This window comes from Otolemur garnettii, unplaced genomic scaffold (assembly GCF_000181295.1).
Source record: "Otolemur garnettii isolate 467f Iridium unplaced genomic scaffold, OtoGar3 scaffold00143, whole genome shotgun sequence".
Lineage (NCBI taxonomy): Eukaryota > Metazoa > Chordata > Mammalia > Primates > Galagidae > Otolemur > Otolemur garnettii.
The window spans coordinates 1,559,877-1,576,719 of NW_003852538.1; the positions used below are offsets into that span (position 1 = coordinate 1,559,877).

Here is a 16,843-nt window from a genome sequence, read left to right on the forward strand (position 1 = left end):
AAAAGAATTACATAAAGCAGATGAATAAACAGGAAGATCGTTTGGTTGTGTTTTGTTATTTTTTCCTCATTAGTTTTGTTCTTAGCTTGAAAAGAAAACCTACCGCTCGTTTACATGTGAGTCTGACTGGACATATTCTCAGGCAGCCAGCGGCATACCAGGAGAAGCTCAGGCATTATCATACCTGGAATTAGACGAGGGGATCAAAATGAGCGAAAGAATTGATAATATAATACACCAGTGTCCCTTCTTTTAGAACACTGTGAACATGTGGATGTATTTAAAAGTCACCTTTATGTTGGATAAAATCAAAGACAGATCCAATTGATTTTATATAATAAGCTATTTCAAAGTAATGAATTAGCTGGACTAATGTTTTCTCACAAAATAAATAATTCTGAAAGAAAATAGATCTTTATTCCTAAATCCTCCTCCTCCCTTCTCAATTAATTAGACTTTGTTGGTGAAAGGAAGTTAAGAAATTCAGCGTAAGCCTGATTATATCATGAAGGTAAAACGAGCAAGGCAAATAATGGGCTCTATACTCTTTCAAGCAAGTTAAATAAGTCCATAATAGCCCACCAGTTGTGTAAACACTATTTCACTATACTTGTAAAAGAAATATTGACTTACCTGTTAACTAAAATTATCCTGGCACGCTTCAACTAAGCTTATTAGTAATTCTTGTGGTATATGTGAGTGTTTTTAGCTGTGGGCTTTTATCAAGGATTAAAGAATTAGGAAAACATCTATTCAACAAGCCCAGAAGTTAGACACCCAGCAGACTCCACTGTACCATACTCAATTTTAGGAACTTGCAGTAAGAGTCTAAAAGGTGAGGAGTAATTTCTATCCTAACATGAGCTATTTCATCACAGAGCTGCTCATTACCACTGAGATACTTTTCAAAGGTATGAGTCAGAACATCTCACCCAAACAAAATACTAAATGAATCTCACTAACCTCACTACCGCAGGTCAGGGTGGGAGTGTATTCTCCCACATTTCACCTGTACGCATTCCTGTGAGAAACTGATTGGTGAGAGCAACCTGAAATACATAAATAGATTTCCCCCGCTCCAAGGGGAAAGGTTTAGTATATATTTGTCCCTACAATTCACATCATAAACCACCATTCTCTGTTCCAACCTGTCCCACCACAGTCTAAAAGAACTATACTTTTCTTTACAAAAATATTCTTTCTCAGTAAAATGATAGTAAACCCAAAGTCCTATCCAATTTAAGTCTACATGCGACTAGCATCCCCCCAAGGATTTGGGAAAAGGTACAGAATTTAAAGTCAAAATGCTCATGTCAGAATTTTGGCTCCATCATTAATTTGCTGGCCACCATTAAGAAAACTGTTTGCATTTCTAATCCTTAAATGTGGGTTAAGAATGGGACCTACCTCTTACTGAGGGCTCCATGAGAGCATGAGACAATACAAAGAGCTGAGTCTGTGCGGATGGCCATTACCATTGAATTTGAAGAGCTAATCTTATAAATGGTATTTGTTACAAATACAGAGAGAAATCACTGGCCTACTGAAAAAAAATTTTTTAATGTGAAAGGAAACTAGTTCACTATACTTTTATCTTTATTAGCTGAGATAAAGTGATTAACGTACATCCATTCAGGCCATAAAATCACCATCCACTGGACCGTGACTATTCTCAACCCCTATGACTTCTATGGTCTACGAGACCTTGGAGATTCATCAGGCCACTGTCAAATGCTCACGTGTCCTGTGTTTTCAGGTGTTAACTGAATGTGACTGGTTGGCTGCAAGTGACCATAGCTGAATTCTCACTCACTGGCTCAAGCAACAATACAAAACTAATTTTGGTTCACCCAGTGGAGAGGAGATGGAGCAGAAATGGCTTAAATCCAGTTGTTTAGAAGAAGACTTCAGGATTTTGCTTGCCTCCTTGCTATGTTCATATTCCCTTCCCAGTGGGCTTTCTCCACTCAGGAGAACCTTCCCGGGAGCTCCAGCCATGCCTGTTTTCATAGCTTATGGAGCCAGAGAACACCCTCTCATTCCAGGGGCCATGACAGTCCCCCAAACACTTTCAGATTGTTCTGCTTGAGTTAAATTCCTACCCCAGAGGCAGGGAGGTGGGGCCCCAGGACTGACAGCCTAAGGTTTGAGGGGCAGTTTCCCAAAGGCAAACGGTGGATGCCCTTTCTGAAAGGAGAAGGAGAAATGTTGGGTATGAAAAAAAACAAAGAAGGAAGAGACATTCGTTTCCCCTGGCCTCAGACGGCAAAGCTGTCTCCCCATTCAATTGAATCAGAAATTGCTTTGCTCCACATAAATTTGTTAACAAGCTTCATTCCTGAAAAGAAGAGGAGAGGCACTAACACAGGTGCAGATCCATCTACTCTAAGCTGGTGGTGCAGATACTTCAACACTGAGGACAGCCGAGGTGACTGAAGCCTCCTTTACCGGGAAGGTGACTGAGATTTAGAGGCTCCCTCTGTGCTCCTGACCACACAGCCTGAGACTGGCGAGCCCTGACTCAAATACATTCCTGCCTAACTCATTCTGCAACCAAAGTGCCACACTCCTTTTAGCAACTTTGAAGTCAGAGAAAGAGTTGCTTAATGTCCTTAAACAGATGGTGGGCACAGCCATAAAGCCTGTGATGATCAATCAATCAGTCAGCAAATATTTGTTAAATACTCACTACTCTGAGTCCAGGACATGAATCCTGAAGCTAAAAAGGAGACCAGGGACCTAGTCTCTGCCTGGAAAATGGTTACAATAAAGTTGGCAAAATGAAACAAATATGTATTAAAAAAAAAAACCCCTTCAGGTTTAGACCATATTTATAATGTAAACTTCAGGGCGATTTGTCACTCTGGGAGTTCCGAGTCTGTCACCCCCCCGCCCCCCGGACTGCAAGCTCCCTGAGAAGAGGCAGCTGACCTTTCTTGGACATCCTAGTGGTAATTATTCCCCAAACATCTGTAGATCGTGACTAAAGCAGGCTGCAGTTATGAGGAGTTTCACAGAAAACACGTTTTAAGTTGCATTTACAAAATAATCTGGGGATAAGTAAAAAAAGGAGAAGGAAGATGGGCATTCTATTCAGGAGAAAGGAAAGGCTGAGAGGACGCGAATAACTGAGGATAAGCAAAGGGTGGGAGCGGGTGTGGTGTGCGTGGGGGACAAGCGAGGACCGGCGAGCAGTGGGCCGCTCACATCACCCCAAACCCAGGTTAGCTCACTATTTTCAGCAGCACGGTCAAGTTTTCCAAGGTTTTGCAAAATGAGGAGAATAGAGGCTGTAATCTTCTCCCACTCTTTCCCTCCTCCTCATGCAAAGAATCACACGTTTCCTGATGATTAAATTCACCGGAGAAAAGAGCAGGTTCAGAATACAGGCTGGGGTCAAGAATCTGTATGTTTTTAGAAGTTCCACAGGTGAATGAACAGCCAGGTTCGGAGACTACTTTATAAATAAGGATGGCAAGTGTACACACACACACACACGATCTTCCCTATCGTAAAAATCGTAAGTCTACATGGGAAATTTGTGTGAACAGTCAAGTGGAAGAAGATTAAGAGAGATCTTGAAAGTCAGAAAGGTTCCCTGCCTTGAGTGAAAACTGTGTTTTTGTGAGTTAGTGCTGCAAGTTTGGGCTGTCACCGCTTTCAAAAGCTCACTGGGATCTGGACAGGACAACTTGTCCTTCCTGAGGGCTTCTCTTCCTCCAGGAAAGCTCTAGGTCTTTCTCCGCCTTTCTCCTGCAGACTCACTGAAGGACTTTCTGAGCAAGAGCAAGCCTTCTCGCACTGGCGCTCCCGTGGGGGACTGGCCTTAGTTCTGAGAACCCTGGAGCGCTTAGATAAAAAAGCTCCCGAACAAAAGCAAACAGCCATCTGTCTGTCCCGCAGCACTTTACCGAAGGTGACTTCCATGGGATTCTAAAACACTTTAAAAAACAATTAGTCACTTCCCCTTCCTCGCCCCGCACAGTTAGGCAGGCAGCAGTGGAGCGCGCACTCGGACCTGTATTTATTTAGTGATTAGCCCAGCACTTTGATTTTAGGGCAAAAGCGAGCCAGACAGTGCGGCTGACGTAAGGATCAAAAAGGCCACCTATCGGTCGCCGGGACGCCTGCCTCGCTACCCCGATAACGTCACTGTTTCTCTGCATTGGATTTTGGTGGAATATTCTTTAGGCACTCCATGTATCTCATCCATTATTTGCAGCGGGCTCGGAGGCAGCGCGCCGCATCCGTCGGTCCCTGTGTGTCTGGTGTGTCGCGCCAAAGCACGCCAGTCTCGGCTCTCCTGTGGGTGGCCGGGACGCAGGGAGGGTGAGCTAGGGAGGGAGTCCGCACAAGGCGCGCGGCCGAGCGCCGCAGCCGCCCCGCGGAGGAGCAGTCGGAGCGCCCGAGCTCCGCGGCCCCGCGCGCCGCCCGCCGCCTCCCGGCCGGGCCGCAGGCAGGAGGGAGGGACGCGCAGGGAGAGCGGGGCCGGGCGGGGGTGCGGGCTGCGCTGACGTCACCGGGCGCGCAATTCGGGCTGGAGCGCTTTAAAACACAGGCGTGCGAGCGGAGATGCTGCCCCACACCACGCAGGCCGCCTGCAGCAGCGAGCGCACCGCGCCTGCAGCGAGGGCTGCGCCGGAGGCCGGCGTGGCTGTCCCGGGCGCCTCTGTCCCCGCGGCTCCCTCCTCGGTGCCCCCGCCGGGGGCCAGGCTCGCGGCGCCCCGTGCCGCAGGCGTCAGCTGAGGCTCAGAAGCCCCAGAAGCAGCGCCCCCGCTGCACTCCGTCTGCGTCCGCCTCGTGGCCCCCTACTTCGGGCACCATGGACACCTCCCGGCTCCGCGCGCTCCTGTCCTTGCCTGTCTTGCTGCAGCTGGCGGCCGGGGGCGGCTCGCCCAGGTCGGGCGCCCTGCCGCGGGGCTGCCCCACACACTGTCACTGCGAGCCCGACGGCAGGATGCTGCTCAGGGTGGACTGCTCCGACCTGGGACTCTCCGAGCTGCCCTCCAACCTCAGCGTCTTCACCTCCTACCTGTAAGTGTCCCCCTCCTTGCTCCGAGAGGGAGGCTAAGAGGGGAAGGAGGGCTGGCCCAGGTCAGGACTGGGAGCTCCTCCGTGCCCTCCTGCGCTGGAGGGGCGGGAGATTTTGACAAAGGCATCCTGGCCAGACCTGTTTGGGTCCCCAGAGAAATGCACGTGTCTCAGGGGACAGCGTGCTCACATTCTCTGCGCCCGCAAAGAATGCAACCCCAGAAAGCTCTGGCACGCCGCTGCCTCCCGCCCCGCCCTCTGCACCACCAGGCTGCGTTCCGCGGAGTGCGGGCTTCTGCGTGCGGGGTGGGCGTGTGCGTCCGGGAGCCCCAGCTCTGCGGCGGGGTGCGCGGCTGGTCCCTGACGCAGCCTCCTCTCTGCATCTTGTTGCATTCCTCAAAGAGGTGGGTTGTAAAAAGTTTACGCCAAAGAGAAACCCACTGGCCCAGTTCTAAAGGGACTTATTCTGCATCCTTGCACTGTGGCGTGATGTAACCTTTTTCCTTCCTTTCTACCCTTCTTTCCTTTTTAAAGACGCGATTAAAATGTAGCAACCACAAACCTTGATTCGAGCTGCCAGAACGTTATCTTTACCTTTGGCTGCCCGAGCCGCCCTTTGAAGTGCCCGCGGCCGCAGTGTAATCTTTAACCATCTCCTCCCCCGGGGAAGAAAAGGGAAGTGGGCTGAAGGCTGCGGGGCGGGCGGGGTGAACAGCTGCGCTGACGGCCGGAGGGAGACCTGGAGCTCGCTGTCGTCCCTTGGGGATCCTCACATCCCTTCTGCCCCACCACTGTCTCCAAAGCCCTGTCCACGGAGACAAGGCAGAGGCTCATTTCATAATTTAGTCTTTGGAAAGCACAGGCCCCGAGGGTAACAGGTGGTTGAGTGGGAGAAGGTAACCACGATCTCGAGATCAAGGTGACCACTCTCCCACCCCCCGTGGTGTCAAGATTCTGGGGCTCCGTTCCTTTGAGCAGAGAGACCAGGGTTTAAGCTGGCCTGGAAAACGGGCGCTGGTGACCACAAACTGAAACATTTAGATTTTAGTTCAAGACCTTGCAGTGAGCCCACCCCAAGCCCAGGCAGTCTCGGTTTTCGGCTCCTCTGATGTACCTTGGCAGGAATGAGTTGGGATGTTTGTGAACCCGTTCGTTCTTTCCTCTGTTTAGTTGTTTTCCAGAGGGAAGAAACACGCAGAGGCTTGCACAACGTTTTCCACTAGGTAGTGGTTCTTTTTATGGAGACAGTGAGAAAGAAGGAAAAAATAACTTTTTTTTAACCTGCTTTAATATTGCACTTAAAGAAAGGGGCCATCCTGCTAGATTTTAGTCGTGGTAGATGGCAGTCACCTCCTCATCTACCATAAAACTGTTTAGGGCACATTTTCTTTCCTGAAAGGATTATGGAATTATTCCCCACCAGATCTCCCTTCAATTGCTCTCACTGCAGAAGGTAGGGACATGTTTCCAGGGCTATGAGTCCACCTCCTCCCAGAGTCCATTCCCTCAGAATTCCCAAGTCTCCTCCTGAAGGGCTGCCTCTCCTGCAAAGCAGGACACTTATCCCCAGCCTCCTTGATTTAAGTGTGAAGGTCAGGTTCAGGGGTGTTCTCCTGGCTGGGTTGCAGGTGTACATGAGAGCCCGTCACTGTCGGTCCTCGCTGTCCAGACAGTGGGACATCCCTCACTGAACCTGTATTTGAATCGTACGTTTTTGATAAAACATGTTTAAGAGTACAGAAAATAAGTTTAGTAGTGTCAGAGCACTTTTTTTCCTCCCACTTGAAAGAATAAACATTTGTTAAGCTTTTGTTACTAAAAGTTGGCATAAAATTCTGCTTTAATCCGTTTCCCACGTACCTCAAATGCATTTAACTGCATCCTCCATGGCTGGGTAGGACTGACTACCCCATACTGCCAGTGGTCCAATCCGTAGATCTATCTATCTATCTATCTATCTATCTGTGGTATAGGTATATAACCTCTCGCAGTTAGGATACCATTCGGAAGTTAACTGTTATGTTCTTGTTGTTTGATAACAGTCTATACACTGGCCTATGGGAAAATTTTCTCAGAGCTCTATAAAACGTTAAGCTCAGAGTGTCTGTGAGAAGTGATACAGTAAGTGTTAAATGTTTGCTTTTAAGGTAACCATTAGAACTTGAACACATTTCAGAAAATATGAGTGCTAAATGTGGAAATCAGTCTTGAAGAAATAAGTACCTGATGCCCTTCCTAATGTTGGTCCCATGATCTGGTCTCCTTATAAAGTATGAAGTGCCAGGAACCATGGGAAGCCCTTCCATCCTGGGGTATTTTCTTTCTGCAACCACAGGAACTCTGTGCAGTCAGGAAGGGCAGATGATGCCCTCTTTTGGTTACACCTAGTATTATCTAACTATTTCTGTCTTTAGTTGTGTGGTCATAACCTGAAATTTTGATTTACTCATACACAGGTGAATAAGTACGCATTGTGCTGATTTTCTTATTTTGAGGAATAATGTCCCTTTGCTCTTGAAAAGGGAATGTGAAGTTACAGCCCCACTCCCCTGAGGCCCAGTAGCAATTAGACTTTGCTGAAGAAGTTGCAGTGTGCAGGACTGCTGTGAGTGAAGGGCCAGACCTGCTATCTTTTACTATTTATAGAAGATAATCAGCATTTATTTAGTCAAAAATGTTATCTCGTAATCCTCCCTCAAAAGAAAGAAAATAAAGAAAAAGCATTGCATTTTCTTAGGTTGACACTGGCAACCTGCAGCTGTCCACGTGTGCCAGTGTGATAGCTGACTAGTCAGACCTGGAGGTAGGAAAGTTTCCTTCATCTCTTCATGGAAGAGCAATTTATGTGCCGTTTTATAATCTCTCTTCCCAGAAAACTGAAATCTTAAGCCAGTCCAAACATTAATATTAACTCTTTTCTTAGCGAACTGCGTTCCCCAGTAGATCTGTGATTGGACCATTGAACATGGTGGCAACACTGGAAAAATCTCAATCTCAATCTCAATCTCTTCTCTCTCTCTCCCACTACTCCCAGTGGTGATGGACACTGATTTTACTAACAGGGGCTAATAAAGTTCACTCAGCAGAAAATAAGAATCCACCAAAGTCAAGATGTAAAAACCAGGCAATTCCTATTTACAGCATTTGATACATACAGCTCAATCTACCAACCCGGGTCTGTCAGAAGTAAAGTAGTTCTAGCGTCTGATCCTGGTGAAGGTAAACCGTTCTCACGCATCAGGTGGACCTTTTTGCTAGGAGGGTCTTCCAGGTAAACACCCCTATTCTACCTTGGGGTGCCTTTCATCTGGTTAGCATGGTATCCAGGTAGAAAACTAAGTCCTGACTTAGGACTAAAACTAATGCCGCACCTGCACTTTCCTCTCTTGGTCTAGAACAGCCAATTTTATTTTTAAAGAATACTGACTTTTTCTTTGCTGTTGCTTTAAGGAATAAACTTTTCATCCATAAGCGAATTTATGTTGTATAAACCAAAGGAACTGAAAGAAATGTTTTTTTATAAATTATTCTATGTCGTTTGGTTACTTTTCCATGTGCACTTTTGAAACCAAATTTAACTTATACATAATTAGTAAAACTGATGTTAATAAGAACTGAACAAAAGCCTCAATTAGTTAAATTAGGTTCAGCCCTGGTATCCTACATGTGTTTTAAGCACTTCGACGCAGTTTCAGAATTAAGGACCATATTTAGAATCTTCTTTGAAAATGGTTTAATATAGTTCAGCTTCTCTTCAAGCAAAGAAAGTTATCTTAAATAAAAGAATTTGTACTTTAGAAATGGTTGCAAGATGTTAACTTTTATAACAGTCTTAACATTTAGATCAATTGCAAAAATTATACAGTTTTGTTTACAACCCACTTTTAAGATTTGTTTAAAATATGATGCTGTCAGTAACATTTTTGCATTTTAATGAAGTCATCTCTTTTTCTCCAGGATTCCTGGTTTATTTGTTTGTTTGTTTGTTTGTTTAGTAGTGTTTTTGTAATGGGGCAATTATTTAAACTAATTGACTAAATTAGTCTCTGTAATTTTTTAAAGAAATGAGTTTTGATCCAAACAATTCTGTGGCATAAATTTACAACATATATTTTATTGAATGCATTTGACATATGTATGGCAAAGTTTTGTGACCAGAATGAATTTTTGCACATAATAAACGACATCTTCAGTTTTTTCTTTCCTTCAAAGTCAAGGAGTTCTAGTGAAGTAACAAAAGGTAGCGATCCTAAATGAGTGAGAAGATTGGAATCCAGAAAGGCATAGTTAAAAAGCATCATGTTTTGAGAGTAGACCACCCAGTCACACTTGGACGTTTGTAAGGAAGTTCAGAAACACAAAACTGGTCTCTGATTTCTTATAGTTTAAAAGTTTCTTATCTGAACTATTTGATTCTTTTAAATTTCTAAGACATATAGCTGTCAAAGGCATAGAAGTATCAGAGCAAACAACCGAATAAGGGTATCATAAAATTAAAGCCGTTATAGAATATAATTTTATAACTGATAGCTAAACTTTGACTTACCTTAGTAAAACATGTTTCTGCATTTCTTCTATTAAATTCATACATTTATTTTATCTATAGATTTAGGTATGTTTCCAAACAATCTAAGTCATATGCCATAAGATAGAAATGAAGACACAGTAGTGAGTTCTGCATTGAGCAATTGTATGAAGTAATTTTTTTTTGTTTGGTTCACTTATTTGTGTATATACATTTAGAGTAAAACTAAATGGTACATCTCCTTATAAACACCCCCAAGTGGATAAATTGGAGTCTTCATGACAAGGCAGATTTGTTCCTTTAAGAATTAAGTTCCTCCCATCCTTCCCCCTCCCCGCCCCCCCTTTACACAGCTATGACTTAATAAATAAAAAACAATAAAGAAAGAATTAAATTCCTCATCCCTACTGCATTTTTTGGTAATAGAGTTTTATTTTACAGTAGAGATGAGTCAGACTGCATTAAAACCACTGCTATATTATGTACCAAAGAAAATGAGGTGATTATCTGGTCTTGTTGCTATTTTTATGTACCTTGGTAGAATTTCATTTGTTCAATCCGCCCATGGGTTCTAGCACATCACAGCTCTGTTATCTCAGATTTGTCAGCTTCAATCCTAATTTTTATGTAAACGTTCTAAACACCAACTCTATGCCCCATTTTACCTATGGAACTTGTTATCTATGGGAAAAGGCAGCATTTCACAGGCTTCAGTGTGGACTTTTCCATTAAAATTCTCATAACTTAAAAATGGAAGCAGATCCATTCTTAAAATCGGTGGCAATTTCTTCCACTTCTACTAGTTAATTTTTCTGTTACACTGATGACACCAACGGAAATGCTTTGCTTGACTCTGGAAGGTAGAAAAACAGCAGTCATTTGACTTAAAGAAATGGAATAAAATCACCTAGTCCTAGTTCCAAAAGGACTTTTTACAGGGCGGAGCATTAGTTGGGGGACAAAAGATGCCTCCTGAGCAGAGGGCTTCCCACAGCCTTGTATATCAGTTCTCTTTCCAGGGCTGAAGTCTGGAGCTGGAGATGCTGAGATTACTTTGAGTTTATGCAAGGAAGAAACTCACGACTGTGAAAACAACCTCCTTAAAGTCAGATGGAACAGTACTGGTGGATGGAGTGATGGGCTCTTTCCTTCAGGGTTTATTCTCCTCTCCTGGCGGTGAGCAACTCCAGGGCAGGAAATTTTCCACTTTCTATCCCAAGTGCCCACACCTGACTCTTAGGGGATATACAGTAAATATTTGTAATGTCAAATTGAATACCATTGGCTGACCCCACTGCTGAAATCCCTGTGGCTGAAAGATCAGAGAAAAATAAATGAGAATGACCAGTCTACAAGTAGCAAACAACACAAAGCTGCTGGTACCCCAAATCACGGCTCCTACCCCATTTGAAATACAGCTGCGTAGTGTTCAGCTTGAACAATACAACACAACGCTGGTTTTAACACACACCAGAATTTACATATCTAAATTATTTTATTATTGTAATAGCCGTAATCATCATAGCAACTGATACTGACATGGTGCTTCTGGGGTGTCAGGCACTATGCCACATTCTCCTCAGTCACGTGGCCCCAACTTTATGATGTGGACACACTATTCCTTCTCCTAACTTGGGGATGTGGAAGCTTGTCCCAAGGATATTTTCATTGCTCAAAATATTTTTGGACCTCTCTGAAGTTACCTTCAGGGCCAGTTTACCAGCAACACAAGAAAAACAGCTTTCTAATTTACACTTGTGTTTCATAAGAATTGTAACCAGTGCTCAAGTATTTCACCCCACTTTTCTTTTTAAGGAACACAACTTATGAAGCTCTAATACCACAAATATTTTCAGGGAATTCCAGGTCAATATGCAGTTCTTAATTTTTAGTAAGATAACCATTATGTTGTATAGTTTCAGGCGGTATTTGAAATTTAGATGGTATCTTTTTACATATAATATCCGTTTTTATATCATAGGAAGAACTTTTCTATTCTCCAAGTCAGAGATTAGTAGCTGCCAAGGTATTGTAAAGAGTGATCAATAGATTAGAAACCTCTTAGGCAAGAATAAAACTTTTTTTCTACAACCAGGTCTGTGTGTCAAATGAAGTAGCTGCATTCACTAAGACTATCTCTCAGAGAGACATGAACTTTCTTAACAGGAGAATTTGATCTGAGTTTGTACTCACCTATAAAATGGAGGAGATTAGATAAAATGTTACGAAGGTCCATAACATCATTCATTTGATCCAGAATAGAGAATTATTTCAAAGTTTTATCATAGCCCTTAATGTATATTTTAAAACTATGCATGGTTTAACAATTGGGCAGAGTTCTTTGCCAACCAGAAATCTGAAGGAGTCAGAAAAAAGTCTCCTTCAAAACAAGAAGATGCTTTTCTGAATTCATTTAATTTCCTCAGTCCTTCAATTCACTTGCTGAGATTAACCTGATATACATTGATAGCCTGAAAAACTCCTAGGTGACCAATTAGTTACAAATTATAGTCCTTATAAAAAGTCCCTTGCCAAGTATGTACTGATATTTAGAATATTTAGGATACATTGCAATGCAGTCTCTAGTATCTCTTACAATGCTACTGCCATACTCTAATTTTCTTACTAATTTAACATCAATAATTTATAATTATTCCACAATCCCTAATTTTCAGCTGTCCCATTGGTTTACATATGTACATCTTCCCCATATTCTTTGTATCCTTCTTGCTTTTAGAAATGTTACTTAAAGTGGATTGTGATGGTCAAGGAGGAAGAGAGCAATTTCACGCACACACCAGCACACCAGTAAGAAATAGTGCTCTGTGTGTCGCTTGCTGGGCAGAAATGACACCTGCGTTGACAGGGCGTGGCATGGAAGGCCACCCTGTTAAGGGGAGAGGCTCGGCAGCTGGCTCTGTGAAGGCACCTTCAGTTTGGTTCAGAAACTGAAATACAGATCTTCCTGGCAAAGGGAGCCCAACTCCAGCCAAGAATGTGTGTACCACGCTGCCCTCGCCAGCCTGCCTGCCAGGCCAGGGGAGGCTTCCTTACGTGGTCCCTGGCTGGGCTGGCCTTTTGCCCCAGGCTTGCACATCTTTCCCAGCTAGAGGCCAAGTGTTTCCAACAGTTTCTCAATTTCACAGCCAAATTCCTTCCTTCCTCCTCATTGTCTCCCTACCCCACACACATGCACACACACGCACACACACACGCACAACTGTGCGGCCGACCTGACACGCGGGCCGCCTTTTCCAAGTCTACACTGAGAAGAGAAGCTAAGAATTTTTATGTTTCACTAAAAAAACTGATAAATGCTTTTGTCATTTTTCCTTGAAACGTTGATTTAGAAGAGCAAAGACCCCTACAAAAGACGCCTGTGGGTAACAGTAACCTTCCTGTGATCAAAAAAGCCCCAGAAGTGACTTCTCAGGAAAGTGGAAAACCACACATGATCTCAAGTGGAAAAAATATAAAGAATTTGCTGAATTTTTAACCTTAGTACATAACAAAGATATTATTTTAAAGTTGGTTTGTTAATGTGGGCTATGTTAGAACTTTCATTGTGTTGTGTTTGGGTTTATGCAATGTTATTTTAATGAGTTTATTGGTTCGACACACAAAACACCACATGGTACTTGAAGTTTTTAGGTTATAAATTTTCTTATGAGGCATTTACTTGAAGGAACTTTGTTACATAATCAATGGGTCTTTAAGTCTATTAGCACAAAATATAACCTTTCAGTTTTTGTATGCATATATAGTAAAGATTATTTGGTTATGAAAACCAAATAAAAATTTCCATGGAAAAAAATTATATTCTTAAGCATCTGTTTTGTGTATCTATATTGAGAGGAAAAAATTATATTCTTTAAGCATCTATTTTGTGTATCTATATTGAGAGGAAAAAAATATATTCTTTAAGCATCTTTTTTGTGTATCTATATGGAGACTTTCAGAATGAAAGTTTTTTCATGTTTCTTAAGTGCATGTACAGAATGAGTTCAGAGTCTTCTAGTGAAGACTGAGATAAGAAATGTTTATGTTCACACTTGCTGTCGGGAAGGGGCGCTCAGCAGACGTCCTTGCGCTTGGCAGTAAACCTGCTCTGTAATTGTTATAGTGTTAACTGTGTGGTAGAGTGAAGCCTGGACAAAGAATGGTGCGAGGTGGGAAGAATAACTGAGATCTGCCACCCAGGGGACTATGCAGGCAGAAATGAGAGACTGAGCTCCTGGGCTCCACTGGACATCTGTTCCCAAGTCACATTCTTCTCCTGTGTCTCTTTAGCTTTTGTATCTTTCACTTCTGGATGGTCTCAGAGGAGAAACAGAAGGATGCATTTTCCTTACTTATCTCAGACACCACCCCCTCCACACTCCCCCCACCCTCCCAGGGGCTTCAAGCCACAAGATGAAGGGAAATTTAGAAAGAAGAGTCTTTGGGAACAAATCGTCAACTCTAAATGCACCAAAATTGGGGTCTTTTACTTTTAACTCGGAGAAGCTACATCACCATCCCTGGTGGGGGGCAGGTAAAGATCTTAACTCATCCAGAACCTCCATTATTCAGCAGCTGTTGTTCTCTGGGACTCAGTGCAACAGAATATAGACGGAAGTTCAAGATCCTTTTTCATTGAGTCTTCAAGCTCAGGTAGCAAAAAGAAATCTTCATTAAACCAGATGCTCCCAGGGTGTGACTGTATCTCATTTGAGGATCTCAAAAGTTTTAGCAGGTGATCAACTGACAGCAAGTCTCTGCCTTTCACCTCCTGGTTGTTGGCCTTCCAGCAAAAACATCCTCCCCTCCAGGGTCCTACAGTGGTGATAAGGCGGATAGGGGCTTGACCCAAAAGACTACTACAACCTAGAAACTTGAGGCCTTTCTTTGCTGTAGCTGTACAAACTTCTCAGAAATTAATTAATTGCATGTTGGGAAGGAAAGGCTAAGTTTGGTAGATTTATGTTAATTATTAATATAATAAAAAATGAATTCAAAGCTAAAGCTAATAGCAAACTATACTTAGAGTTAAGTTCTACCGTAAAGATAATCTTTTATCCACAAATTACCAGAATGACTAAGCTGTATAAACTAAGGTCACATTACACAGTGCAAGACTGAAACTTAATCATGATTGCTAGAGCATTACCCTAATTGCTGAAATAAAGGAATTAAAATCACTTAGATGGTTTACAGAGAAATTCAATGAGTCAAAAGCTATAGCTACCCATGGAATTTGGAATGGAAAGAACCTTGGAGGTCTTCTAAGCCAGCAGCTTCACTTCCCAGTATTGAAATTCATGTTGCCAAGTAGTAAATGGTGCCCTTACAATCTTGTACTTGGCAAAGATGGGATTGTGCCCCAAGTCTCCTGGAAACCCCAGTCCAGTGCTGTCCTTTGGCACCTTTTTTGCTCCGGTGCCGGATACTAGAATTAATTCTAAGACTCCCAATTATGGCTGGGTGCACGTAGCTCAATGGTTAGAGTGCCAGCCCTGAGCACTGTGGGTGATGGGTTCAAACATGGCCAGGGTCTGCTAAACAAAAAATAAATAAGTAAAACTCCCAGTTACTTTTCTAGATGTTACCAGATATCCTTATGCATCTTGTCTAGGTATGTGCCTGAATTCTAACTTTATCGTCTTACTTTGGCCATTGTAGATACAGATAAGATATAGAGGTATCATCTAAAAATCTGCAGAGAAAAAAGGAACAGTCAGGTATAATTTGAGGAATACATGATTCATTTCCCAAATTTCTGTTCATTGTAGTTCAATATGTTAATTATAATTTAAATTTCATTTTAACATTAATATGATCAAACGTAGGTTGTCGTAGTGTCTCTTGCATCCGTTCCTTTCCCCTCTGACACTGAAATTCCTTGAGTTCAGGGTCTCCTCAGTTTTGTGCCTGGACGACTGTGGCAGTCATCAGTGGTGGTCTACACAGACCCAGCACACATGTTTGTGTACACACACTCCCTCCACCCGTCTCGTCTCTCCAGGATGCTCCCCTGGTCATGTCTCTGCAACGTGAGCACTGTGTAATGTGACCATTCAGTCCTTCAGTGGTTTTCTGTGGCCTTCATAATGTTTAGCACTGCAGTTTAGCCCAGGAAGCCGATTTCTCTTGCCTGATCCCCCACCTGCAGCCCCCCAGGCTCTCTTGTCTCTAGCCACACAAAACTGCTTCCACAATTCACTTGCAGTCAGGGGTTCAAATGTGCTGTCTCTGCTGGGATTGCCTTTCTTTCTATGAGTCTCTCTGTATTCAGTTCAAATGTCACCTCCTTTGGAAAGCCTTCTGTGGCCTTGCATTTTAGAAACCCACCTTTGGTGTCCCCTCATCACGCTGAGCCCGTCTCTGTCCTAGCACTCATCACATCTGATCTCCATACTTAGTCTACTTGTCTGTGGCTACTACTGGGCTCTATACCTCTTGAACTGTAGGTCTTCTTGGATCAAAGAAGAAAGCAATCTCTCTGGGAATTGGACCTTGTGCATTAATCATGGTTTTGATTTTCTCTGTTTCTCTATTTTATGATGCTTTAATATCTAGGGGGCCTTGCTGATTGTAGAGAGACCACCCTCCTAGGGCTAGGGAGTTCCTAGAGACAGCAAGTGACTGTCCAGGAAAGTGTGCCTTTCCCAGCTCCTCTGCAGCCTTCACCCCCAGCCTGTCCCAGGCTCTCACAGCCTCTTATAGTCTGGGTCTGTATCCCCTGTCCAGCTCATCTGAAGGCAGGTCCCATACAAGCTGGGATAACCCTTATGCCCCAGAGCCTGCTTAATTATTCAAGTTAGCCAGTCCTCAGCCTGCTGACCCCGAAGCCATTACTTCCCACGGAAGCCACTCCTTCCTACGGAAGCCACAGTAGAGTCTCTTGCCCAGGCTCCTCGCGGTGCTCTGCTGTGTGGCACTGCGTGGCTTCCTCCCCTTCCTCTTGGGGACTGAGTAACACACTGCCTCTTCAGAGCGGCATCTCCTGGTCTGTTGGCCTCAGCGCATCTGAATAATACTAACACCCCCCTTTTGAAACACCCCATGTCCATGTGTGTCTGTGTGCAGACCACTTCACAGTGGCTGTGGCCAGGTCACATCCACAGGAGAGTCAGCACTGCTTCCTCAAGGTCACTCACCTCATCCCCTAAAATCTGCGTAAAACTCAAACTTTTTATATACCTAAGAGAGAAGCTGCCATTTTTCTGGCTGCCAAATGTGCAATAGAGTGGGACTGGCTGAGATGATCTCTGACACAGTCTCAGACTGTGACGGCAGAGAGGTTCC

The 16,843-nt window shown here is 43.7% G+C and overlaps 1 protein-coding gene across 2 annotated transcripts in view; it reads left to right on the forward strand.

Moving 5' to 3' along the window:
* The first annotated feature begins 4,551 nt into the window (after positions 1-4,551).
* The window catches only part of LGR5 (leucine rich repeat containing G protein-coupled receptor 5), a 152,421-nt gene continuing 140,129 nt past the window's right edge, over positions 4,552-16,843 (forward strand). For both annotated transcript variants that reach the window (XM_003798939.3, XM_023518638.1), the window contains exon 1: positions 4,552-5,034. In XM_003798939.3, the coding sequence (XP_003798987.1) occupies positions 4,823-5,034 (212 nt within the window). In that variant the 5' untranslated portion in view covers positions 4,552-4,822. The remainder of the gene's footprint in view (positions 5,035-16,843) is intronic.